The sequence below is a fragment of the Notothenia rossii genome (genome assembly GCF_949606895.1).
Source record: "Notothenia rossii genome assembly, chromosome: 1".
Lineage (NCBI taxonomy): Eukaryota > Metazoa > Chordata > Actinopteri > Perciformes > Nototheniidae > Notothenia > Notothenia rossii.
In genome coordinates this window covers 94,087,076-94,114,030 of record NC_136912.1, presented here as the reverse complement: position 1 = coordinate 94,114,030, position 26,955 = coordinate 94,087,076, and the positions used below count along the sequence as shown (strand labels likewise).

Below are 26,955 nucleotides of genomic sequence, written 5' to 3'. Positions count from 1 at the left end.
ATTTAATTTTTTTTTTTAAATTCAAAATGCCCAAAAACAAAATCAAGGATGAATTTGAAAATATGAATTTCATTCGATTTTCAAATTTGCTAAAACTATCGCAACATTATTGTATTTGTGAACTGTTTTGGTCGCGAAAATATTGTCTTATATTGTGTGTTACTATGGTAATTATCAATACATGCAAAACACAACTGAGGCTGATGGGAACGTCCTTAGTTATGTAGCCACAGATTAAAAAATTGTACCTTATGATGATGCTAATTGAAAAGCGAAGTCATCACCAAAGTTATACCAGTTCATCCTGAGGGGGAGATGAATGTATGTATCAAATGTCAGGGCAATTCCCCAAGTTGAAATGTCACAGTATAAGGTTAAGCTTTGACCTGCTGGTGGGTGGACAGTATTGGGAAAGTCAGGGGATCATCAAAGGCGTTAAGATTCGTCCACTGGGAATCAGCAATGCCTGTACGACACCTCGTCAATTCATAGGACAATAAACTGACAAACCGTCATACAGGACATACATTTCTCTCCAAAGAGCAGCTGGAAGGGGCAACTCTGCGCCAAAAGCGATCCAATGGACTGAGAGACGTCACGTCATGAGGGTTGATTTTGCTTGTATCTTGGCTCTTAAACCTAAAAAGAACTCAACAACTTGACTTAAAGGTCACCTATTATGCAAAATCCACTTTTCCATGTCTGTTATACACAAATGTGTGTCTCCTCTGTGTTCAGAGACCAGGAACGTTTCAGGAACAAAGACTATTTTTGTCCTGATCCATTTATATACAGTAAAGACCTGTCTGAAAATGAGCTGATCAGATTTTGGCCACTTTGTGATGTCATAACGATTTTTTTGGCTTGTGTAACCATTAGCCAATCACCAACCAAGGTAACCCCCCCCCCCACACCTTATCACCTGAATCTCCTCCTACAGCACCATTGTGTTGTTTTAAACCAATCATCTCTCAGAGGGGCGTGGCCAGCAGCAGCTCATTAGCATTTAAAATAACAGACACAGAATCAGCACTTTTGATACAGGGCTGAAACAGAGGGGATTATGGGATGCTACAATGACCTGTGTCGAAACTCTTCAGAGACATGTTTTGTATATATCTTAGACCTATAATATATTGATGAAAAAGAGTATAATTGGGGATCTTTAAACAATTGATGTCAATTGAATCGAGACTAATGCACCAGCACTTACAACGATATGGCTTATTTAAAGGAATGAACTTGCAGGTTTCTTACTGTTCAAAATGTTTTCAACCTTATGGTTTATTGCACTTTGGATAAAAGCATTAGCTTAATGAAATGTAATGTTCCCTCCCAGACTGAAAACCCACCTGTTTCTGCTGCACCTTGGCAATTCAAATGAAGCTAATGCACCAGCACTTAAAATGTTTTGGCTTATCTGACGCTAATGTACTTGCATGATTATTGCTATTCTCAGTTTGTACCCTTATGGTTGATTGCACTTATTGTAAGTCCTTTGACAAAAGCATCAGCTGAATGTAATGTACCACCGATTGTTAAGAGCTGTCAAACACCCACATGTTCACATTCAAGGACATAACAAAGCAACAGCAAATTAAAAAACTATCTTTTAAATATGGATTTTATTTTTTAAGTTGTTTTGTTTGAACCTAATTTAATCAGCTTTAATTAAAGGGAATTTCATTCGGGTCACTGCAGATGTTTGATCTTGTTCTGTATTTATTTTAATATTGTTGTTATGTTTTCTTCTTGTTCTGTAGAGCACTTTGGGCTGCTTTGTGCATGAAAGGGGCTTTACAAATAAAGTGTATTATTATTATAACCACACTCATGTGAGCCTGTGTACTCAACACTCTTGTATCCTTGGCATTTCGTTCTGACCTCAGGAAAGTTTTGGGTGTTTTCCTGCGCTCTCTTTCATCAGCCCATCTCGGTGCCAGTCCTGAACTCTTTGGCCAGACGTGCGCAGCGACTAAAATATCTCTCGGACCCCACCGTGCGCAGATGGCCTCTCAGCTTGGCTTGTCACGACTCGCTGTCTAGTACAGGCGCTTTGGTGATGGACGGCCTCTGAAGGAGAACTTCCTCCACGTGGCGAATGCTCGGAGACGCAGAGGATGATCATGGCTGCTGTCCAGTGAAGTACACACATCCTGTACTCAAGTAGAGGTACAGATACTCATGTTTAAGAATACTCTGAAGTAGAAGTACTGACTAAACTTCTTTACTCAAGTAAAAGTAAAGAGGGCTTTGAAATGTACTTCAGTAAAAAGTACCCATAACTAGCAGCTGTTTTAAAGAGTACCTGACCTCCCTTTATATTAATAGAACAATAATGTCATTGTTAGCGAATGAATGTTTCCATGGTGACCAACGGCAACATGACAACGTTTTCATTGGTTCCTCTTCTTTAGAGAAGACCAGGAAATGATGGATACACGGATCGTGTTCAAATCAATAGGCACGCAATGACTCTAAATAATAATGATCACGCCACCAAACACACATTCAGACTAAAGGAACTAGCCTGTTTGGAAAATGAGAGAAGTAGAAAGTTCAGGTATTTGAGTTCAACATGTAAGAAGTAGAAAGTACAGGTATTTGTGTTCAACATGTAAGAAGTAGAAAGTACAGGTATTTGAGTTCAACATGTAAGAAGTAGAAAGTACAGGTATTTGTGTTCAACATGTAAGAAGTAGAAAGTACAGGTATTTGGGTTCAACATGTAAGAAGTAGAAAGTACAGGTATTTGAGTTCAACATGTAAGAAGTAGAAAGTACAGGTATTTGAGTTCAACATGTAAGAAGTAGAAAGTACAGGTATTTGGGTTCAACATGTGAGAAGTAGAAAGTACAGGTATTTGAGTTCAACATGTAAGAAGTAGAAAGTACAGGTATTTGTGTTCAACATGTAAGAAGTAGAAAGTACAGGTATTTGGGTTCAACATGTAAGAAGTAGAAATTACAGGTATTAGTGTTCAACATGTAAGAAGTAGAAAGTACAGGTATTTGTGTTCAAAATGTAAGAAGTAGAAAGTACAGGTATTTGTGTTCAAAATGTAAGAAGTAGAAAGTACAGGTATTTGTGTTCAACATGTAAGAAGTAGAAAGTAAAATGTCGTCAGAAAAATAAGTAGTGGAGTAAAGTACGGATACCAGAACAATGTACTTAAGTACAGTAACAAAGTATTTGTACTCCACTACTTCCCATCTCTGCTGCTGTCTTGGCTTGTTGCCGGGGAAAAACTGCGGCGTTTGGAAAGAGGTTTGCTGCAGGAAGTGATGCGAGCGAGAGCCAGGAAACAGTTGGCGAGCTGAAGGATTACAGAGGTGGGTGGTGGTGGAAATATTCAGAAAAACATCCGCTCCTCCTCTGAATTAACAGAGCAATACTGATAGCCTAATATTGTTGATACGGAATCATCATCCTAACTAGATATGACGCATTATCATTATCATTGTGAGAAAGGTCAAAGAGGTGTGTGTGTGTGTGTGTGTGTGTGTGTGTGTGTGTGTGTGTGTGTGTGTGTGTGTGTGTGTGTGTGTGTGTCGGCTACACACAGAGTTTTCTTTTACATCTCGCTACACATAACGCTCTTGTCTAATCAATAGCGGGTCATTGTCATGGCTCAAGGGCACGGCAGCTTAGGCGCTGATGAGATACGTGAGACAAAGGGGACGGGGGACATGACTTGTTTACCGCAGCTGTTTACTGTCAGCACGCCATTTAGCGGCTTTCACAGCCTTGTCCCTGGTGCCTGGTCCTGGAAGACGGACAGACAAGGTGACGATCAGACAACAAGGCCCCCAGTGGTAAAATGGACAAGACACGCGCAGAATGCTGTCCAGATTGGACGAGAGTTAACAAGGAGACAAGCAAGGAGACATTCAAGCCATCAATACAGGGCGCTGACAGGTCCTGTCACCGCACTGACACGCAGGGAACTAATTATAAATGCTAATTAAGAGGCCAGTCAACAACAGCAATACAGAAAAGGGTGCAATTTTGTCCCCAATGGCGATTCAGCGGACCGAAAGACCTCACGTCTCGATGCCCAAAGGGACGGACGAGGGTTGATTCTAATCCCTGATAAGAGGACCTGTCACTGCTCTAAAACTTGAGTAGTGTAATGTAAAAAGTGTATGAAAGATACAGGAAAACTCTTCTGGTCTTTGCTGCTCTGAAAACAGAATATGGAAAACTATTTTTATACTCCAATTATTGTGTTTCTTTACAAGTCGTACTCATTTGTTGTGCAGGAAAGGCTTTCTTTGTGTACAAAAGTAACTTCGTCTAATCGTGCTACCTGCGGTTTATGGCTTCAAGCCTCTCTTTATGTTCTCCCTTATTACTGTTATTAATCTTGACATTGTTTTCTGTGTAACTTTATAATCCAGTGACAGCAGAGATCATAAATACACTGAAATAAAAGCAATCAAAATTGTTATAAAAAAAATCTTTGGTATCAGTTTCACAACTTTCAATTTTACTTCAAAAACATTTCAGGTGCTTTAATTTTTTATTTTTAAAACCGAGAGTTCATCTGCTTTCAGTGCCTACACTTCAGCTGACATTTCATCACTCTTGATGAGACCTATCTCTGGCCCCCCTTGGTCGATTTTGACGATTGACATCTCTTTTTAACCGCTAGACTAGAGCCAATGGAATCGAGGGGAGGTTCCAAATACACACGTTACCAAATACGGAGTGAGAGTGACGTGTAGCCAAAACCGGAAGCTGTGATACACTCTGGTGGCTACCATTAGCAGCTAATATTAATTCTCCGATTTTTACATAAAAATTGAATTATGGATTATCAATAATTTTTTCAAAGTGACGGACACATTGGATTAACCTATGGATTAACCTTCAGCAGCGTTTTTCTTGTTTTAATGCCATTGAACACGACTTTTGATCAGAATAACAGCAAAAGGTGAGCATATCTCCGTGTTTTGCTACCTAAAGCTACGTCGTGTGTTGTCTGTATTTGCTTCCCCTGTCGCGAGTTCTGATCGCTCAGTGATGATACTTATATTTCTATAATCTGTGGAATCTCAGCATGTTGGCTAAGCTTGTTTGTGCAGATCCGATAAGTATATCGATCGATTTATACCTAGAGTTTTGTGCTAAGTGCGTGAGCATGTTTTTGCTCAGGGCTCATCTAGACCCTTCTTGCGAGACTTGTGTTTTGTTTCGGTAAAAATGGTTCGTATCATCAGTTAGCTGAGTTTCTTCCCGTTAGGAGGGTATGACACATTCATCGTTTTTTAAATATTAAGAAGCCCTGAGACACAGTGTTGTGAAAAAAACCTGTTAAGACCTAACAACATACTGATACCGGTTAGTAAAAACCATGAATTAATGCTTTGACAAGTCTGCAGACAGACGGCAGGCGAAACACCTTTTAAAATGCGTGCTTTCTGAATGGGCTAAACTAACCTGTAGCTGCTCCGTCCACACTCACAACAACAGCATACAGACATAAATAAAGCAGCGACTGTATTCGCCATGACACAGACAGTCTGTGGTTTGGACTTGTTTAACTTTTGTCCAGCTTCTGACCAGATATGAGGAGCTGTGAGCTCTGAGTGCTGACAGCTAACGGCTGATGTTTTGGGACATGCTGCGCTGTCGGGTGCTGACCAATCACAAAGCGTCATTTCTTGACTGGCAGCAAAAACAACCAATCACAGCAGTGCTTCTCTGGCTGGCCCTGTCCAATCACAAACAAGAAGTGTTCTCCCTCAAGGAATACCCTTTCCGTATAAGTTGAAATGCTGTGGTGTTTTCTAAAATGCTGTAGTGTTTTGTGAAATGTTGTTTTGACTTGCACTTAAGGGCCACCGTAGATTGGTTTGCTGGCCGGCTCTGTTGTGATTGGTCAACCGCTCAGAGATATTAGCCTTTGTCGACCATTCACATGCACTAACAATACAATTACACACTACAGGCCTCTAACTGTGAAATATTCAACTGCCAAACTGTTGCCTTGCCTCCACAGACTCTCCTCTAACTTCTCTTTATCAACATATATAAGACCTTCCACCAAACACATGAAGCTTTATGAGCATCTGTTCATGTGAGGACACCTGTTCATCTGAGCGAAGCACCGACATTTAGGGCAATCAACTGTGTGTGTTTGATTGTGTGTGCCTGTGTGAGCAGCTTTTCATTTGTGCATGTCTGTGTGATACGATGTGTGTGATGCGTTGTAGTGAAGCATATTCGCCTCAGAGCTATATCATTTGCATACTTCTCTCAGCATGTCCGTTGGGTGTCAGGTTCATTGATGCATACCGTGTTCGTGTGACAGCTCATGGAGTCCCACTGATTCTGCGACGATGTGCACGTGTGTGTGTGTGTGTGTGTGTGTAGCCGCTTTGACAGACATAGATCACGCACATTTAGAGAATGACAGTGTAGATCTTGAATTAGCAAACTCCTCACAATCCTGCTGGATAACACTAGACAGATTTCCATCCAAATACATCGCACATCTTAATTGAATTTTGAGAAAATCAGACACTACCGTTATGGGATTATTGGATTTTTGAGATAAGAAGTAGGAGATATCATTAGTCTAGTTGTGAAAACTAACGAAGGCAAGCGAAGAAGAGGGTGCAACAGGGGGACTGCTAGTCGAAACTGTAAAAATAATGTAGAAATATGACTTTTATGCTTATTTCATGTGTTAATAAGAAGGAGGTTATGTAACATCTGAAGTAAGTCACCTTGCAGGTTTCACATGTTACCATAAACGATATTTAACTTTTTCCACCTTAGCCAAGACTAAATAACATATTTCTTTCCAATTTTCAGAGTTTAAACTCAACCTGAAGGAGGTGGATTGAAACATACACTTTTGACAAAAGATGTATATTAGTATTTGAATGGATTATATCATTTTCAAACCACTGTTCCAGAAGCCACTGCAATTCTATCTTTTGCAGGAATCAAGCAGAATAAAAAACAAGACTTTTCTTGCTCTTATTTCGAAGCATGCACGTCAGAACCATGACAGGGAAAAATCAACAGCTCATCTCAGCGCAGGAGAAACAAGAGCAATTTCAGGGAGACGTTACAGCCTGAATGGCTTTTAAAAGTTTTCTAAACCATTCCTCAAAGTCACAGAGAATACTGTCTCTCTCCACAAGACAAACAACAACGCACGCACGCACGCACGCACGCACACACGCGCACGCACGCACGCACGCACGCACACACACACACACACACACACACACACACACACACACACACACACACCTAAAGGCCCAGGAAGCTCTCAAAATGCACACACTGCACAAACACAATGGAAAGCATCACGCTGAGTTTTGAACGAGGTCCCAGATTCTCCCCACCTTCATCCATTACACTTTCCATTTTAGACTTCAGAGTTTGAACAGGAAGCGTCTGTTGTTTTTCTAACCCAGTTTAGATTTGACCACGCCCACTTCTGCATGGCGAAAGCATTGACGTAAAAATATTCATAGATCATCTTCTTCAAAGTAGATTGTTAAAATAAATGGTGCTTTTTTAATATGAAAGACAATGTTATGCAGAGCTGATGTTAATGTATCTTTTTATATTAATTCACCATGGGTTTAAGAAGAGTAAACTAGTAAACAATATGGAGCACAATAGCCTGTTCTTTGTTTGTCTCGTTTTGAAGTGCTGGTCTTGAGTATTTGTCACTTATATCAAATATTCTGCTGTAACGTTTTTCAGCATGGCTCGCACTTACAAGTTGCTAAAACGGTTAACGAAAGGAGCATCTCCGGAGCTGATAAACAATTAATTGATCCAATTCAGCCTCCCATATTGTTTTCCCCCAAAGCTGACTATACGCGACATTAGCGTTGTGTAAATGGGGTCAGCGACATTCTCTCAATACACCAGGCTGTAACCAAATTACTCTGTAACTTGCTACCATGGATGTATAATGAGAACTGGATACAGCGTGAGAGGCGGGGTCTCGTTCTTTCCTATGAGAGCTGCTCATTGGCGTATGAAGGCAAAATGGCCCAACTTTTGAGAGAGCGAAACGTCAAAGATTACCCGTCATGCCTGGCTGTCAGAGCAGAAGAACCCGTATGTGCAGTCGAACATGCGCCCCTTAAGCCCCGCCCCCCGAGCTCCCACTCTCGGCTCACTAGAATGAATGGAGAGAGAAAATAAATCTAGATTTGGCTTTTAGTGCATTTTCCAAATGAAGGACTGAATGATTCTAATAAGGGCTAAAAAACAGTTGAAACTGGGTAGTTTATTTAGTTACATTTTTTTTTTTTTACAATTTACATACTAATTTACATACGTCTCTTTCCCCATGTTAGTCAATGGGAAAAGTATTTTTGGGCCCAGTGACGTCACGGACTGATACGGAAATTGTAGGACCGCCGTTTGGACGCAACGGATTTTGGGCACAAAGTCCGGCGCACTTCCTGGGGGCTTGCTTGCTACCTAATGCACTGTATTTATTTTGTTACTAAAAAAAACAATTTTTGTCCAAGGGCCAAAATTATTCCTAGAGACACTTTCGGGGGCCAGCGATTTTTATATATAGCCCTGAATTTTGTTGTTGATCGGGGGGGATGCTAGTGGAGCACACTCATGTACTGTCAAGTCGGGGCAACTGCGGAGTTGCAGCAGACTCTTCGCGCTAACGAAGGATCACTCGTCAGGGCAGGGAAGGCTACGCAGTGCGCAGGCTACTGTCCCGCAGCTGCTGCCTCTCTGTTGGACTCCGGTACTGCACATTACTCACTTCAGGAGACGTTGTAACATTTTTTTTAGTGGGGGGCGAACGCACTAACCACTCCGCCAGCGCCACAGCGCGTGCCGGATGAGAATGTCTGACAGCCAAATAGCATAAAAACAAATCGCAGATTAAGAAACAGAGCTGAAAAGGTTCACTACTGACACAAACACGCATTTCGGAGGAACACTTGAAGTGCACCGACTTTATGAATTGATTAGATACATTTGCACAATACAAAGAAAAAACAACATATTTGTGGATAATTAGGAATGATATATCATTAGGCGCTTTCACACCGGAATACTTTGCCCAGGAATAGTTCCGATAGTTCTTGGGATTTTGCGTTCACACCAAAAAGATCTGGAACTAGAACCTTTTCACCCCTTTTCTGTCGCTGCTAGAGAGGTGGTACTTTCTTGGGAAGGAAAAGGTTCCCATTTCTGATTGGCTGGGCGAATTGCAAACCACGCCCCGCAAAACTCCCAAAAACTTTTGTGAAGCCGCCATTTTATTTGCTCGCATTAGCATTATTAGCATTAGCATTATCCCAGCGCACAAACGGAGAGAGACTAACTTATTGCAACACAAAATAAAACGTAGGGGCGGTGGAGTGATGAGGAAGTGTCGGCGCTTCTGGCGATTTACTGCCAACCCAAATATACGCCTTGAAGTTGTTTGCGGCCTGCCAGTAAACCAAAAGCAGAAGAAGAATAAGTGACGTCAGCGGCTTCCTTTGCGTAATCCTCCCTCATGGACTTGTTCCGGTGTGAACGCAATTTACTAGGACAGTTCCGGGACTAAAGAGTTCGGCGGGACTAAGTACTGGGAACTAAGTACAGCAAAGTACTTGTTGTGAAAGCTGTTATTATAAGAATGAAAATAATCTATATTTTGCAAATATGCTAATTTTTGTTTTTGATCTATTCATATTTGTATTTATCCAACTATTTCAGATTATAAACAAGCCTCCTATTTACCCAAAATAATTGCCAAAAAGTTGAATCATGCATTTTCCCTTTCTCCCTTAATGATCCGGTCTTTTAATAAAAATGTAAATCATAGTCATAAAATAAGGGTGGAAGAGGAAGAGTTTTTTCCTTAGGCAGGTGACAGTTCTCTGTCATACTTTCCAATGAATCTCATTCAAATGTGTTAGTAGTATCCACAGCTATCTGCTCTGTGAGGTACTCTGTGCATACATAACACAACGTTAGATGGAGATGCAAATAACACCGCTTTCGATTAATACATGACAATGGATGCAGACGAATTGTCAGAACTAGACATTTATGAACATGGAGAAACACCTGTTGTTGGTTTTAACGGAAAAGAGGATTCAAGCAAGCATGACTCAGGCCCAGATTCAAGAGGACAGAAGAGAGAAGAGTTGAAAAAAGAGAAACCTGTCATTGTCAAACCGCATCAAAACACCAGAAGCCCGACCACTGCTCCACCTTCCATTCCTCTCACCGATAGATACATGAGTATCAGACGCTCTCCAATGAATGCTAACAGAGGATTAAGGGTATATAAATTAGGTGAGGTCAGGGCCGTCCCTCCCTACAGGCCGATCATGCAGACTGCGTGGGGCCTCACCTTGCGGATGGGGCCTCACCTTGCGGATGGGGCCTCACCTTGCGGATGGGGCCTCATCTTGCGGATGGGGCCTCACCTTGCGGATGGGGCCTCACCTTTGGGCCTCACCTTGCGGATGGGGCCTCACCTTTGGGCCTCACCTTGCGGATGGGGCCTCACCTTGCGGATGGGGCCTCATCTTGCGGATGGGGCCTCATCTTGATGGGGCCTCACCTTGCGGATGGGGCCTCACCTTGCGGATGGGGCCTCATCTTGCGGATGGGGCCTCATCTTGCGGATGGGGCCTCATCTTGCGGATGGGGCCTCACCTTGCGGATGGGGCCTCATCTTGCGGAGGGGGCCTCATCTTGCGGATGGGGCCTCACCTTGCGGATGGGGCCTCATCTTGCGGAGGGGGCCTCATCTTGCGGATGGGGCCTCATCTTGCGGATGGGGCCTCATCTTGATGGGGCCTCACCTTGCGGATGGGGCCTCACCTTGCGGATGGGGCCTCACCTTGCGGATGGGGCCTCATCTTGCGGATGGGGCCTCACCTTGCGGATGGGGCCTCATCTTGCGGAGGGGGCCTCATCTTGCGGATGGGGCCTCATCTTGCGGATGGGGCCTCACCTTGCGGATGGGGCCTCATCTTGCGGATGGGGCCTCACCTTGCGGATGGGGCCTCACCTTTGGGCCTCACCTTGCGGATGGGGCCTCACCTTTGGGCCTCACCTTGCGGATGGGGCCTCACCTTGCGGATGGGGCCTCATCTTGCGGATGGGGCCTCATCTTGATGGGGCCTCACCTTGCGGATGGGGCCTCACCTTGCGGATGGGGCCTCACCTTGCGGATGGGGCCTCATCTTGCGGATGGGGCCTCATCTTGCGGATGGGGCCTCATCTTGCGGATGGGGCCTCACCTTGCGGATGGGGCCTCATCTTGCGGAGGGGGCCTCATCTTGCGGATGGGGCCTCACCTTGCGGATGGGGCCTCATCTTGCGGAGGGGGCCTCATCTTGCGGATGGGGCCTCATCTTGCGGATGGGGCCTCATCTTGATGGGGCCTCACCTTGCGGATGGGGCCTCACCTTGCGGATGGGGCCTCACCTTGCGGATGGGGCCTCATCTTGCGGATGGGGCCTCATCTTGCGGATGGGGCCTCATCTTGCGGAGGGGGCCTCACCTTGCGGATGGGGCCTCACCTTGCGGATGGGGCCTCATCTTGCGGATGGGGCCTCACCTTGCGGATGGGGCCTCATCTTGCGGAGGGGGCCTCATCTTGCGGATGGGGCCTCACCTTGCGGATGGGGCCTCACCTTGCGGATGGGGCCTCATCTTGCGGATGGGGCCTCACCTTGCGGATGGGGCCTCACCTTGCGGATGGGGCCTCACCTTGCGGATGGGGCCTCATCTTGCGGATGGGGCCTCACCTTGCGGATGGGGCCTCATCTTGCGGAGGGGGCCTCATCTTGCGGATGGGGCCTCATCTTGCGGATGGGGCCTCACCTTGCGGATGGGGCCTCACCTTGCGGATGGAACCTCATCTTGCGGATGGGGCCTCACCTTGCGGAGGGGGCCTCACCTTGCGGATGGGGCCTCACCTTGCGGATGGGGCCTCATCTTGCGGAGGGGGCCTCACCTTGCGGATGGGGCCTCATCTTGCGGATGGGGCCTCATCTTGCGGAGGGGGCCTCACCTTGCGGATGGGGCCTCACCTTGCGGATGGGGCCTCACCTTGCGGATGGGGCCTCACCTTGCGGAGGGGGCCTCATCTTGCGGATGGGGCCTCATCTTGCGGAGGGGGCCTCAACTGAGCCGAAAATGCGGTGCACCTATGCGGCGCAATTAGTGTGGCGCTCGCGAAACAGAGGGCCTCATCATATAACTTTGTGTGGGGCCTCATGTTGGCCAGGGACGGCCCTGGGTACTGAAATATATAACTGAAAATGAAATTAAAATAAATACAGAATTGCATAAACATTAACACTATTATATAATACTGGCAAATGATAACATTATATTTTCCTCTGATTAGTTTTCCTCAGGATTACTACAGTGGATCTTGTGTTGCTGAGTATTATGCTACTTGGAGGGCTGCTTTACTGTATGAACATCAACTGTAAGTCTGAACTTTCTTTCTGTTATATATATACATTTTAAAGATGAAGTGTATGTTTCCCCCAGTGCTCAGAAAAACCAGTATGAGTTAGGAGCCGTCTAGTAAGCTTAATGTAGGAACAATGTTAAATAATGCAACATTGGTTTCTCTAAGCCTCACTTGTGTGTTTCTCTTCAGAATGATTACCCATGCAATTTGACTGTTTCAAATTCTCTCCCTTTTATTTAAAGGCCAACACGCATAAGAACATATGGCAGTTAAGTGAACTGAGCTGAGAGGGTGCACTGCTGACACAAACCCACGCTTCTGATGAACACTGCAAGAACAAGCCAACCAAACAATGAAATGACTTTGTGCCCTGGTAGTCTTCTTATCAACACCTAGATCGACCATGCTGACATATTTTCTGTATTCAAATTGAAGGCAAATCATCTCCATGCCTTTAGGGCTGTTCCAATGTTTTTTTTTTTTCTTTCATTACATATTTTCCAGCTAATAGTATCAATGTGTAGCATGTCAAACCTATATTGTGCAAGTGTGTATGATTTCTTAAAGTGTTTTTTATCATCTATTAATATGTGTATTTAACCAACTATTGCAGATCAAATCAAGCGCCTATTTCCCCGAATAATTGCCAACCGTTTTTTTTTTTTTAATCTTTAATATTTTTTTAATGCATGCTTCTTGGGTAATATTAAGCTGTCTTTGGCTCTTTTCTTGCTGTAACAAATGCACATTTCCCCTCTTTGGGACGAATAAAGGCATTCTGATTCTGAATCATGCTTTTCTTTTTCTCCCTGCTACTTTAAAAATGTTTTTATTCAAATTGGTCTCATGAAGTCCCTCCCACAAACATGTTGTTAGTAGTATCTGTTCTGTAAGGTACTATTTGCGTTCATAACTCAAAGTCAGATGGAGATGCAATTCAACAATGGAGCAGCCTGAAACAGCAGACACCGCTTTCGATGAATACATGGCAATGGATGCAGATGAATGGTTGGAACTAGACATTTCTGAACATGGAGAAACACCTGTTGTCGGTTTTAACGGAAAAGGGGATTCAAGCGAGCATGACTCAGGCCCAGATTCAAGAGGACAGAAGAGAGAAGAGTTGGAAAAAGAGAAAGCTGAAATTGACAAACCGCAACAAAACACCAGAAGCCTACCTTCCATTCCTCTTACCGACAGATACATCACTATCAGACGCCCTCCGATGGATGCTAACAGAGGATTAAGGGTATCTCAATTAGGTACTGAAATTAAATTAATATAATTTCATGAACAGGAACACTATCATACTGGTCAATTATAATAACATTTTATTTTCCTCTGACTAGTTTTCCTCAGGATTATTACAGTGGGTCTTGTGTTGCTGTGTATTATGCTACTTGGAGGGATGATTTACAATGTCGTCAACAACAACAACAACAACAACAACCACCGTAAGTCTGAACTTTTCTCTCTTTTATATATAACAGTCTTTTAAGATTAAAGGTATGGTATGTGATTCACTTCAGAAACACTTTTTGTTATATTCCATGGAATGCTCTTAACGTCCCGATAGCAATGAATATATTAAGTGTTTTGACAATAAATACATAAAAAAATATCATCTGTGGAAGCCGTGGCGCTGTAAAAAGCACGACCAATCATCTGAGCCGGCCCGGCTAAAGTAACTGGATGGCCTACCTGCCTGTCAGCCTTCCATCTGTGCACAAACTTATCTCGTGCCCTCATTGGTCATGTGCGCGTTCGTGTGTGTTGGAGGAGGGGCTCTGTAAGGAAGTCTGAAGGAAGGGGCAGATTTTTTTCCGGCTGCGTACTTTCAAATTCGAGCGCACTCGAGCTGGTTTCTCCATTCTTACCTACCCCACCTTTAAGAGAATGTATCCCCAGAGGAACAAGACATTTGATGACTGTATTAATGTAATGATTTAGTCCACAGAGTAATCTTTTTGGCTGTTGGGGTATATTCACCAAATTGTTCAAATATGTTGATCATTAATCCCTTTGAAATGTGGACATAAATATGTTTCATTGAATGCTTGACTGCATTGAAAATAGGGAGATGTTTTCATCGTAGGGATTGCACCTAAAGTATTTGCACAAACTGTATGTATTAAAAACGTTTGATCACGTGTCTTAATAATAAAGTTTACTGGTACATATATTACAGGTTCATATGTAACACTTCAGTGTATGTTCTGTTTAGTGCTAATGTCCAGCAAACTGTGCAGTGGGTGATAAAAGGTTAAACAATGTATGCATGAATTATTTATGTTAATTATATTATATATCCTACTTGGCGATATGAAGCAGCTTTTTTTATCTCTTTTTATTACAGGTAACCTTTTAAGTAAGATCCTAAAGAGGCTACAGAATAACACTTGGGAAATCCAGGACTTGAAAACGAAAATAGGTGAGTTGTTTATGAACATATGAGTCATGGTAACAGCTAGTAATTTGGAACGATTGCTTACTAAAAAAACAATAAAAACAAATCATTGATCAAACATTTAATAAGTTGTGTAAAATTAAACTGTTGCACATCTCTACAGTGAATCTGACAAACAGCAATGCTGAATTGTTAAAGGTAAGAAAAAGAGTTGTGTGTTGGTATCCTTGTAAAAAAATATAACAAAGTTGAGCATATTAATTGGCTTTATCTGAACTAACAACCATATTTGCCTTCACAGGATCAAAGGGATTCAACCAATCTTTTGAACAAGTTAATTGAAAATGGATTCTGCTACAGTAACTCTACGTCGACGGCCCCTCAGATCAACACGGGCCCGACCACCGCGGCGATCCCTCAGATCAACATCAACGCGGGGCCGACCACCGCGGCGGTCCCTCAGATCAACATCAACGCGGGGCCGACCACCGCGGCGGTCCCTCAGATCAACATCAACGCGGGGCCGACCACCGCGGCGGTCCCTCAGATCAACGCGGGGCTGACCACCGCGTGAACGTCCGCGGCCCCTCAGACCACGACCCCTTAGACCGTGCCGTCCACGGCCCCTCAGATCACGACCCCTTAGACCGTGCCGTCCACGGCCCCCATCAGGCAGTGATCATAAACCTGTTAATGTACGCATTCAAAACTCTGTATTTATTTAATTGTTTTACCAGCTGTTCTGTATTCACCTCGCTGGTGCAGCTATGTGGCTTTTATCCTCGTTTATCTGTTTAAGTCATGGACGTTTAAAGTTGAACTTCTTCATATTTGTCTAACATAATAGTTTACTATGTATTCATTCATGAAGTATGACGCGACGCTGTTAGTACGCTTCCCCATGTTTGTGTTTGGTCAAATGTTGATAACCCCGCCCCTTTCACGTGAACGCGCTCTCAGCCGGACAGAGATACCCTGGGTTGATTTACCGAGTTGATAACCAGCGTAGACTCGTAGGACCGCTTAGCGAGATCTCGTTTGTTAGGGTTAGTTAAGCCGGATAACTCAAACATATCCAGGTTATGTAGAAGTGGCTTCGTAGTACAGGGCAAGGATGGATCAGACTAAGCTAACGTTGTATCTCACAACAACATGATACAGACAAAGATACAACAGCGACTGTATTCGCCATGAAGCAGACATTCTGTGTTTTATTCGTGTATAACTTTTCTCCAGTTTCTGAACAGATATGAGGAGCTGTGAGCTCTGAGTGCTAACAGCTAACGGCTGATGTTTTGGTTTTCTGATTCAACATCAGTGACGGCAGGCTGAGATCCTCACCGCTGATTGGCTACCGCGAGAACGCGTCACACACACAGACTTTTGCATTTTAAAGTATTGCTTGTTCATACAGTTGAATGTTGGAGCTTCGCTGTGCACTGCTGAATGCTTTATGTGCAGAGTTTGACCCTTGAAGGCTGTTTCTTCTGCTCTGAAATGGAATATATTTGTTCCATATTAATAGAATTTTTGATTTTTTGATTTCGGATTTTTGAATGGGAGAAGTAGTATATAGAAAAACATACCAGACACTAATTATTCAAAGTAGAGTATTTTATTTGATATATGGTAATACTAAGGAGGCATAGGCCTATATGGTGATATCATATTTGACATTATTGATATTAAAAAAGTGATTTGTTTTCCATGTCATTCGTGTGTTTTTCTTATCAGAAAGTGAAGTTATTTATTTGTAAACTCCAAATCCAAATTTTTCCCTCAATTCCCTTTGTGCCCTAAAAAACATGGTGACACCAAAGGCCAAATGGCCTTGCCCCTAAAATAACAAAATTCCAAGCCTGGTGTGGGATTTCAGTGAAACCAAAACTAACTTTAAGTTTGTGTTACATAAAAAAGACACATGTACTGCACACGTGGGAGCAGACATGCACAGAGGGAAATGAACTTGAAAAGAACATGGTGTTAATGATTAGAGGACGAGGAGAAGACAGACACGCGATGGAGGTTGTCCCCGCTGTTTCAGAGAAGACGATTCTCAGCTTGACTAAATGATATAATGAGCTGTTAGGTTCTGGATGACGAGATGAAAGGAAAGGACAGAGTGAAGGAGAGAGGAGGACACGAAAGGAGAGTTTAGAAAAACAAATACAGACACCTTTCCTCTGAGCACCTTCAAACTGTGACAAAAGTCTAAGCTGTGAGAAAGGTTAAGATTTCAATTTTGGTGGCAACAAGTCACAGCAGTGGAGAGGACAGATTAAAGGGTAAGGGCGTTCTGAAGGCGCAGAGTTAGGGGCCACGGTTATTACTCATTTGTCATGTATTAGTTTAAAGGACTGTGTGAGTGTGTGAGTGTGTGTGTGTGTGTGTGTGTGTGTGTGTGTGCTTCAGGTGAGAAAGGTGGACGGGGGGCGTTGAGATGCTAAAGGTCTCTGTTGATGATTTGCACGCTCCATCGAGCTGACTGCTGGGGCATATAAAGCGACATGGTTGGTTCCTTCAACCTGTCTGACCCCAATCTCCACTCTACACCAGGTCCCCGTGCTCCTGCCCACCCTGTGGAGCCCCTCCCCCTTGTACACACACACACACACACACACACACACACACACACACACACACACACACACACACACACACACACACACACACACACACACACACACACACACATACACACACACACACACACACACACACACACACACACACACACACACACACACACACACCTGGGAAACTAAAAAAGATGAAGCACAAGGGCTGAGTTCTCTCCAAATGTTGACCTTCAGATGACAGTCCACTCTGAGCACACAGAGAGGCAGACACCTGGCTCTCAGTTTCCTATGAATTTAAGATCTCCTGGTGCCACCAAATTAAATGAAAACAGTGGAATGTGTTGACCACAACAGTCAGACACCTGTCTCCTCAACGTCAGGTTTATGCTTTGTTTATGCACATGCCTGTATTTCCATTGGGCAACACAAATGTAAGGCGAAGAGATGTTTCAGTAACAAGAAGCATTGAAGTGGGGCGACTGAGGCTCAGGACACAGAGATAGATATTTATGTCTACCAATCTTAAGGTTAGTGGTTTAAACAGCATGTCAAAGTGTCCTTGGGCAAGATATTAAACCCCAAATCCTCTTGTAGGCATGGCTGATAAAGTGGAACAGGAATGAGCTTAGCGGTGGTGACGTGAAGTCATCGTTCTGTAGTTCCTTTATAGCCCAACATTAGCCTCCTTTAGCTTAGCGCAGGGGGCGTGAAGTCATGTGACCGTGCTGTAGTTCCTTTATAGCCTAACATTAGCCACCTTTAGCTTAGCGCAGGGGGCGTGAAGTCATGTGACCGTGCTGTAGTTCCTTTATAGCCCAACATTAGCCGCCTTTAGCTTAGCGCAGGGGACGTGAAGTCATGTGACCGTGCTGTAGTTCCTTTATAGCCCAACATTAGCCGCCTTTAGCTTAGCGGTGGTGACGTGAAGTCATGTGACCGTGCTGTAGTTCCTTTATAGCCCAACATTAGCCTCCTTTAGCTTAGCGGTGGTGACGTGAAGTCATGTGACCGTGCTGTAGTTCCTTTATAGCCCAACATTAGCCACCTTTAGCTTAGCGGTGGTGATGTGAAGTCATGTGACCGTGCTGTAGTTCCTTTATAGCCCAACATTAGCCCCCTTTAGCTTAGCGGTGGTGACGTGAAGTCATGTGACCGTGCTGTAGTTCCTTTATATCCAACCGTTAACTTTGTACTAGCTTCAAAAATCCTAAAAGTGCTGTTATATTATATTATATATGCCTGCTGAACTAAGCATGATACATGTTAGCTTGCATCTGATCTTTTATTGGTTGCAATATTCCAAAATCCAATGAAAAGTCCCATTGCTTCTTGTGCTGGTAACTCACGGGTCGGCTAACAAAAAATGTTCATCACTCCACCAATCAATGGTGTGTGATCTGACTATATAGAGGTGCTTTGTAAGTCGCTTGGTATAAAAGTGTCAGCTAAATTAAATGTAAAGTGCAGAAAGTGCAGAAACTCCACATCCAAATAAGCATGATTGACTCTGTATCACTTCTCCAAATGTCCAGTTATCAATGTGTGAAATTGACCAGAATAATACTAACTTTTCATGGGGGTGCGAATCAGAATTACCCACATCTACTGTATAGTGAGACTTTGCCAGATCTTAGCACTAGAGGGCACTAGGGCTATGTCTATATCCACCCTGCCATCCACCTGCAGAATATGTGTAAGGGAAGCACATACTTTTCACATGTAGGGCCCTTATCGCTCTCTCCAAATCTCTCTTCCTCCCTGTTCTCACTCACTCTATCTGTAAGATCAGACCGTCATAGTCCGGCTCTCAGGAGCTCTTCAGCCTCGAGAAGGTCAGCCGAAGGAAAACGTCCTCCCTTCTGGCTCCATAAACACCCCTGTGACCTTCCAATGTATGTTTATATCAGGTTTATATATGTGTGTGTGATCCTTTGTGCATTAATGTAGTCCACAGGAATCATGTTTGTTCCATTGTGCCATTGGTAATCACAATCAAAGCGTCAACCAGGCACACACACACACCCACCCACACACACACACACCCACACACACACACACACACACACACACACACACACACACACACACACACACACACACACACACACACACACACACACACACACACACACACACACACACACACACACACACACACCAACCCAGTCTCACGGCATTTCGTGTTATAGTCACGACATTTAATCTATTGTTTTTCACCTTTTCTTTCGTGTCACAGAACGATTTTAAAAGCAATGTATTTCTATTGGTAGTATGTTTCGTGCCTGCAGCACGTCTTTTTGTCCGGTCGGGTCTTGGAAGATCAGAAGCTGAGTGGTTCATAAAAACATCTTCTTACTTAATATCAAGCCACGATTATTGTTATGATTATAAATCGTATATTGTTGGACTTTTTTTGCTGTCCGTGAGGAAAATAAATGGGGCTCAGAGCCTCAGAATACTTAGTTATATTTTATTCTTTTCTAAATAACACACTGTTATTTACTCAACAATAACACACAATTATTGTTTTTATTTATTTGTTTAATTCTATAATCTCTTTTATAAGCTTTTTTGCCGTCCGTCAGGAACTGAATTTCAAAATAAAGTCACCAGAAACAGACGTAGGCGATACACACCCACTGAACTGATTACCCAAGATCCTCAGCTATGGTTGAAGCTTGATGATTGGATGTTTTAGCTGCAATGCAAGTTGGGATATGGTGTTTATGAGATATGAAATCCGACTTGCTTTTTTTCTTTTAAATCGTTCTGTGTGACACGGAGAAAAGGGGAAAATTGTGTTAAATTAAATGTTGTGACTATAACACAAAATGCTGTAAGACTGGGTTGCACACACACACACACACACACACACACACACACACACACACACACACACACACACACACACACACACACACACACACACACACACACACACACACACACACAGCGCTACATATGCAAACACAAGCTCCTTTCTCCTCTCTCCTTTGTAAATGAAATCAATAGACGCAGCTATCACATCCCTATTCTGTCACTGCACATCTGTCGCAACAAGACGCAACAAAAGAGCAACATGGTTTTTCTAAAGAGTACACATGACCTGAAACAAACTCAAACACGCACGCACGCACGCACGCACGCACGCACGCACGCACGCACGCACGCACGCACGCACGCACGCACGCACGCACGCACGCACACACACACACACACACACACACACACACACACACACACACACACACACACACACACACACACACACACACACACACACACACACACACATCTCAGCTGTTAAAGGATACACGTCTCCTCTGTGTACGGCACGGGCGCCGTGCTGCCAGCGGTCATGTAGCTGTAGAAGGACACCTCCAGAGTGTAGCAGTAGGACGAGTCATCAAGGAGACCACCGAGGAAACGTCTTCCTGTACCGGCCTTCACCAGGTCCTTGTTGAAGGAAGTGTTGGACTAGAGGAACACACACACAAAAAAGACATTGTGTTGAAATAGTGATAACATTGGAGTGACAGGATTTGGGCTCAAGTGTTTGTGTGAGAAAACATCTTCTCTTAAAGTCCGATTATGCTTTTTGGGGTTTTCCCTTTCCTGTAGTGATACATAGGTTTTACATCAAGTTGCACACTTGATGTAAATAATATCCTGCTCATATTGTGGATATTGTCTGAACAGAAACCCTTCAATAGTGTTTTTATTTGTCAGACAGGCCATCTGTATATGTGTCTTACTCTTGAAGGCATTTCCCAAATTGGGATTAATAAAGTACATCTTATCTTTTAGTGCATGTCAATGGTCTAAAAAGGCTGAAATCCCTGTTCTCTCGCACACACTCCTGCATCAATTGGACTTTGTTTCCTTCCCATAGGGAAATCATCATGTGACATTCACGCTTTTTTTGGCTAGCACTCCAACTCATTGTACGTGATTGGCTAAGGGGCGGGAAATCTTAAGCCGTTGACCAATCACAACAGAGCAGGCCAGCTAACCAATCAGAGCAGACTGGGCTCTGGCTGTAAAGCAGGGGTGTCAAACTCAATTTCATCACGGGCCACATCAGCATTATGGTTGCACTCAAAGGGTCGGTTGTAACTTTAAGACGATATAAAAATACATATAAAAATATTTAATATATATAAAACAATGTATTATATTACATTATTGCCTCCACATTGGATTGTTATCGGATAGGGTAATAACTTCATAATTAACTACGTCTGAAAGCAGAAGTCTAGGACAAATAATTGCAAGTCTCTTCAGTAAGAATTTCACAAAATGATTTAAAAAGAAAAGCCAAATTCTGAAAAAAAGGGGGAAAAATGACATTTGGAGAAAAATCTAATTCTGAGAAAAAAATGCATATTTTGAAGAAAAAAAGTCAAATTCTGAGAAAAAAGTCAACTTTGAGATGCATTGTGGGACATGTAGTTTATGGGCAACGTGCTTCTGTAAAGTAGCATGTAACCGTATAATAAACATTTTATATTCTTTGCAAGCTCTTATGGGGCCACATGAAATGAAGTCGCGGGCCGGATTTCATTGAGTTGGACACCCCTGGTGTAAAGCATCTTTGTGGATCATTTCCCAATAGAGATCATTAGCCCCATCTATGATACGTGACATTAAATACCTTTATGGATCATGAACACTTCACATCTACATTGATATGAGCTTCAAACGTTACTAGTAGTTGGCCACTGTTTGCCCAACTGAAACTTTGCAAAACAAAATGTTTTCTTAGGTCCTTCAAAACCAGAATGATAGATTATTTCTTATAGTAAAAAGAAAGGGGAAAACACATTCAGCAAAAACAAATTGCTTTTGGGTTTTGGTAACCTGGCTACACATCACTGTGCTTAAAAAAGTCTGCCAAGTTGTACACTTTAGTGCAAATCAGTCTCACTGCCAACTTTGGTAGAATCAGTGTTGGGAAAATCTGTTGAGAAATATTAGATAACAAGTTTGCCAAATCAACAGTATTTTTGGAAGGTTTAAAGAAGGTGTGTTGAAAAACAAAAATCCAGCCGAGAGAAGCTATAACAGTTAATTGAGTTAAAACACTTAGGAAGGTGAAAAGGTAAGGACATAATTGGAGTATATACAGTATATACCCATGATTAAAATATATATTTAAAACAACCAAGATCTAGAAAGTGTGTCATACAGATGTGGTTTAAAACTACATAAGAGGTAGATGTATAGCTTCTGGCAGACAACCAAAAAGCTGGCAAATGGTTATTGATTGGTTAAAATTCGATTTGGACATCATTAGAAACATTTTGGATACCCAACTCAACAAAATATATATAGCGTTGGTCTATTGTTCTTTCGACATTGTAACGCAGAAATGTTACACAGGCAGAGTCTCAGTAGCTTTCAGCTGTGAGCCTCTGGAGGATCCAGGACACTCTGTGAAGGGTAACAGCTGCTTATGTGAACAGATTGACTTCAGACAAAGTCATTAAAAAAACTGTAAATGGCTAACACAGGAAAAACGAAAAAGTCTATTCCAGTCTATTTCGGGTTTTCAGCACGTCAGCTAAACTACAAAAATATGATGGTGTCTTGGGAAGAGTGTGGAATAAGTTTCTATACACTGTCACTCCACTCTGCTAAAATGCAGACTTGGCGGCCACCAGTGGGAGTTACGCCATGATTGTGTTTTGCTGCTGCACTGCTGGGCTTTAGGTACTGCTGAATGGGCAGAGAGAGAGAGAGAGAGAGAGAGAGAGAGAGAGAGAGAGAGAGAGAGAGAGAGAGAGAGAGAGAGAGAGAGAGATGACCCCTGGGCCAGCTGTCAAACAAGTAATACAGAGAGAAAGGGAGGCAGAGATTTGACCAAAATAATGTTTTACGCATCCTTCGTATAGCTGCACACCGTATAGCAGAGATGGCAAAAGTACACACATCCTTTACTCAAGTAGAAGTACAGATACTCGTGTTTAAAAATACTCTGGTAAAAGTAGAAGTACTGACTAAACTTCTTTACTCAAGTCAAAGTCAAGAGGCTTTGAAATGTACTTCAGTAAAAAGTATCCATAACTAGCAGCTGTTTTAAAGAGTACCTGACCTCCCTTTATATTAATAGAACAATAATGTCATTGTTAGCTAATGAATGTTTCCATGGTGACCAACGGCAACATGACAACATTTCCATTGGTCCCTCTTCTTTAGAGAAGACCAGGAAATGATGTATACATGGATCATCTTCAAATCAATAGGCACGCAATGACTCTAAATAATAATGATCACGCCACCAAACACACATTCAGACTAAAGGAACCAGTCTGTTTGGAAAATGAGAGAAGTAGAAAGTACAGGTATTTGTGTTCAACATGTAAGAAGTAGAAAGTACAGGTATTTGAGTTCAACATGTAAGAAGTAGAAAGTACAGGTATTTGTGTTCAACATGTAAGAAGTAGAAAGTACAGGTATTTGTGTTCAACATGTAAGAAGTAGAAAGTACAGGTATTTGGGTTCAACATGTAAGAAGTAGAAAGTACAGGTATTTGAGTTCAACATGTAAGAAGTAGAAAGTACAGGTATTTGAGTTCAACATGTAAGAAGTAGAAAGTACAGGTATTTGTGTTCAACATGTAAGAAGTAGAAAGTACAGGTATTTGAGTTCAACATGTAAGAAGTAGAAAGTACAGGTATTTGAGTTCAACATGTAAGAAGTAGAAAGTACAGGTATTTGGGTTCAAAATGTAAGAAGTAGAAAGTACAGGTATTTGAGTTCAACATGTAAGAAGTAGAAAGTACAGGTATTTGTGTTCAACATGTAAGAAGTAGAAAGTACAGGTATTTGGGTTCAACATGTAAGAAGTAGAAAGTACAGGTATTTGTGTTCAACATGTAAGAAGTAGAAAGTACAGGTATTTGGGTTCAACATGTAAGAAGTAGAAAGTACAGGTATTTGTGTTCAACATGTAAGAAGTAGAAAGTACAGGTATTTGAGTTCAACATGTAAGAAGTAGAAAGTACAGGTATTTGTGTTAAAATGTAAGAAGTCAAAGTAAAAAGTAATCTGAAAAATAAGTAGTAGAGTAAAGTACTCATACCAGAAACATGTACTTCAGTACAGTAACGAAGTATTTGTACTCCACTGCTTCCCACCTCTGCCGTATAGACACTCAGTGACATTTCCACACGTGTGCGGTGAACACCTGCCTCTCAGCTGTACTCTGTATTCAGGTTGGCACCGGGAGTAAATGGGCAATAAAGGTTATTCTTTATGATGTGTGTAAGTGGCTCTGCTATGAAATGTCACCGTCACTGTGAAATCGAAGGTCAGTAGAAAGCGACGCGTGGCTGAGAGGGAACAGTTTGGTGGATAATGTACCTGTAAGAAAAGGTGTTATTCCGTTATGCACGTGTGGCTGTGTGGAGAATGGATGTTTTTATCTCACGTGATTCTCCTGTCAGTTCTTCGCTGCTTGCTCCCTGCCCACACAGTCCAACTTAACCCAGTTTCAGCCACCTAAGAAGATGCTTTCACAGAACACCTGCATGTAGAATACCCTGCCCTACTTTCACAGAACACTCCCGTGCTTCGCCATGACCTACACAGTCACTGCTATTTCTGTTCTGCACAAACATAAAGTATAAATGCATATTCATTTGAATGCCTGCTGCCTTAACTCCAGAATAGAGAGCAGTTTCCTTCTCTTTGCTGCGAGGCTTCTCGATTTACACCATAAAACATTGCTTTTCTTATGTTGCATAAATTAACTACGACTGCATTTCCTTTTGCAACCCTTCGCTGTTCAGAGACAATACATTAACCTTGAACCATAGATGCTTGGGAAACTGCACTGTTCTGTGTTTATAGGATCTAGATCTAGACGTGCACACACAACTAAAACTCACATTGCACATGTTGTTTCTGAAGTATCTGTTGGTATTCTTAATGATATTCCCTGTTCAATTGGGTATACAGTACATTGAGATTTTGCAGCTTGCTTCCTACCTCATTTTCGGGGGGTATGTAGATTCTAATAAATCATTTCCATTCATATTTTTGCTCCTCAAGGACTACTGCCACCACTGCTGCTGTTCTAGCACACCATCATTGTTGCATACCTACCCGATACTGAAGTTTAACTTTTACATAATTCATACTTTTTTTTTTAGACGTATTCTAGAGTTCAAATAATTGGGGTGTGTTCGGGGTATATAAATTATTCCGTAAACTGATACTCGTTAACTGACCTGAGCTGTCAGAGTTTATAAAGTTCCCGCCTCTTCACTTTATTCTCCACTCACCTCCTTTCTTTGTGGTCAAGGTGAGAATCTTTCATGCACAGCTGGAGCCACCTCCTGCACAGATACCCCCTCAAATTATTTAACAGCTCCTTTGTGTGTGTGTGTTTGAACTCACATGGGTCAGCTGGGTGCATATCTATTGCTATTAATACAGACATGCAGTCTAACTGTGTTTTTTACTCATCCATGCGGTTCTACACTCCTTTTTTAACCTCGCTTTAAACCCACACACTTACATACATTTACAGCTCAGAGGTGGGTGGTGGTGACTATAAGAGTGCAACAGTTTGCAAGTATTACATTACATTTCATTTAGCTGATGCGTGTATCCAAAGTGACGTACGATAAATGCATTAAACAGTGAAGATACAAACTCATAGCAGCAAGAAACCTGCAGGTACATTTGTTTAAAATGGCTGAAAGTGCATTAGTTTCAAATAGGCTTACCTTTTACGTCTTAACCCAAGTACATTTTTACCACAACAGATTTCACAAAATATATATTTAGTTTTTGAAGAGTCCTCTCCTGCTGATGTTCAGGTGTATATCAGTATGTAGTGTCTCTACTTTAAAGAGTCCTCTCCTGCTGATCTTCAGGTGTATATCAGTATGTAGTGTCTCTACTTTAAAGAGTCCTCTCCTGCTGATGTTCAGGTGTATATCAGTATGTAGTGTCTCTACTTTAAAGAGTGCTCTCCTGCTGATGTTCAGGTGTATATCAGTATGTAGTGTCTCTACTTTAAAGAGTCCTCTCCTGCTGATGTTCAGGTGTATATCAGTATGTAGTGTCTCTACTTTAAAGAGTCCTCTCCTGCTGATGTTCAGGTGTATATCAGAATGTAGTGTCTCTACTTTAAAGAGTCCTCTCCTGCTGATGTTCAGGTGTATATCAGTATGTAGTGTCTCTACTTTAAAGAGTCCTCTCCTGCTGATGTTCAGGTGTATATCAGTATGTAGTGTCTCTACTTTAAAGAGTCCTCTCCTGCTGATGTTCAGGTGTATATCAGTATGTAGTGTCTCTACTTTAAAGAGTCCTCTCCTGCTGATGTTCAAGTGTATATCAGTATGTAGTGTCTCTACTTTAAAGAGTTCTCTCCTGCTGATGTTCAGGTGTATATCAGTATGTAGTGTCTCTACTTTAAAGAGTCCTCTCCTGCTGATGTTCAGGTGTGTATCAGTATGTAGTGTCTCTACTTTAAAGAGTCCTCTCCTGCTGATGTTCAGGTGTATATCAGTAT

At 42.5% G+C, this 26,955-nt stretch overlaps 2 protein-coding genes across 2 annotated transcripts in view; one reads left to right on the top strand and one right to left on the bottom strand.

Annotated features, from left to right (window-relative positions):
* agbl4 (AGBL carboxypeptidase 4) overlaps window positions 1–26,955 on the bottom strand; it is a 420,169-nt gene that overhangs the window by 5,368 nt on the left and 387,846 nt on the right. The window contains exon 11 of the mRNA XM_079651018.1: window positions 20,743–20,905. Coding sequence (XP_079507144.1) covers window positions 20,743–20,905 — 163 coding nt within the window. The remainder of the gene's footprint in view (window positions 1–20,742; window positions 20,906–26,955) is intronic.
* Window positions 4,699–15,423, top strand: LOC307045071 (uncharacterized protein; the record flags this gene model as incomplete). Its single annotated transcript, XM_079690564.1, has 7 exons — window positions 4,699–4,936; window positions 12,371–12,454; window positions 12,685–13,704; window positions 13,792–13,896; window positions 14,799–14,873; window positions 15,013–15,047; window positions 15,151–15,423. Exons 3-7 carry the CDS (start codon window positions 13,386–13,388, stop codon window positions 15,421–15,423), a joined length of 807 nt encoding a protein of 268 aa, XP_079546690.1. The 5' UTR covers window positions 4,699–4,936; window positions 12,371–12,454; window positions 12,685–13,385.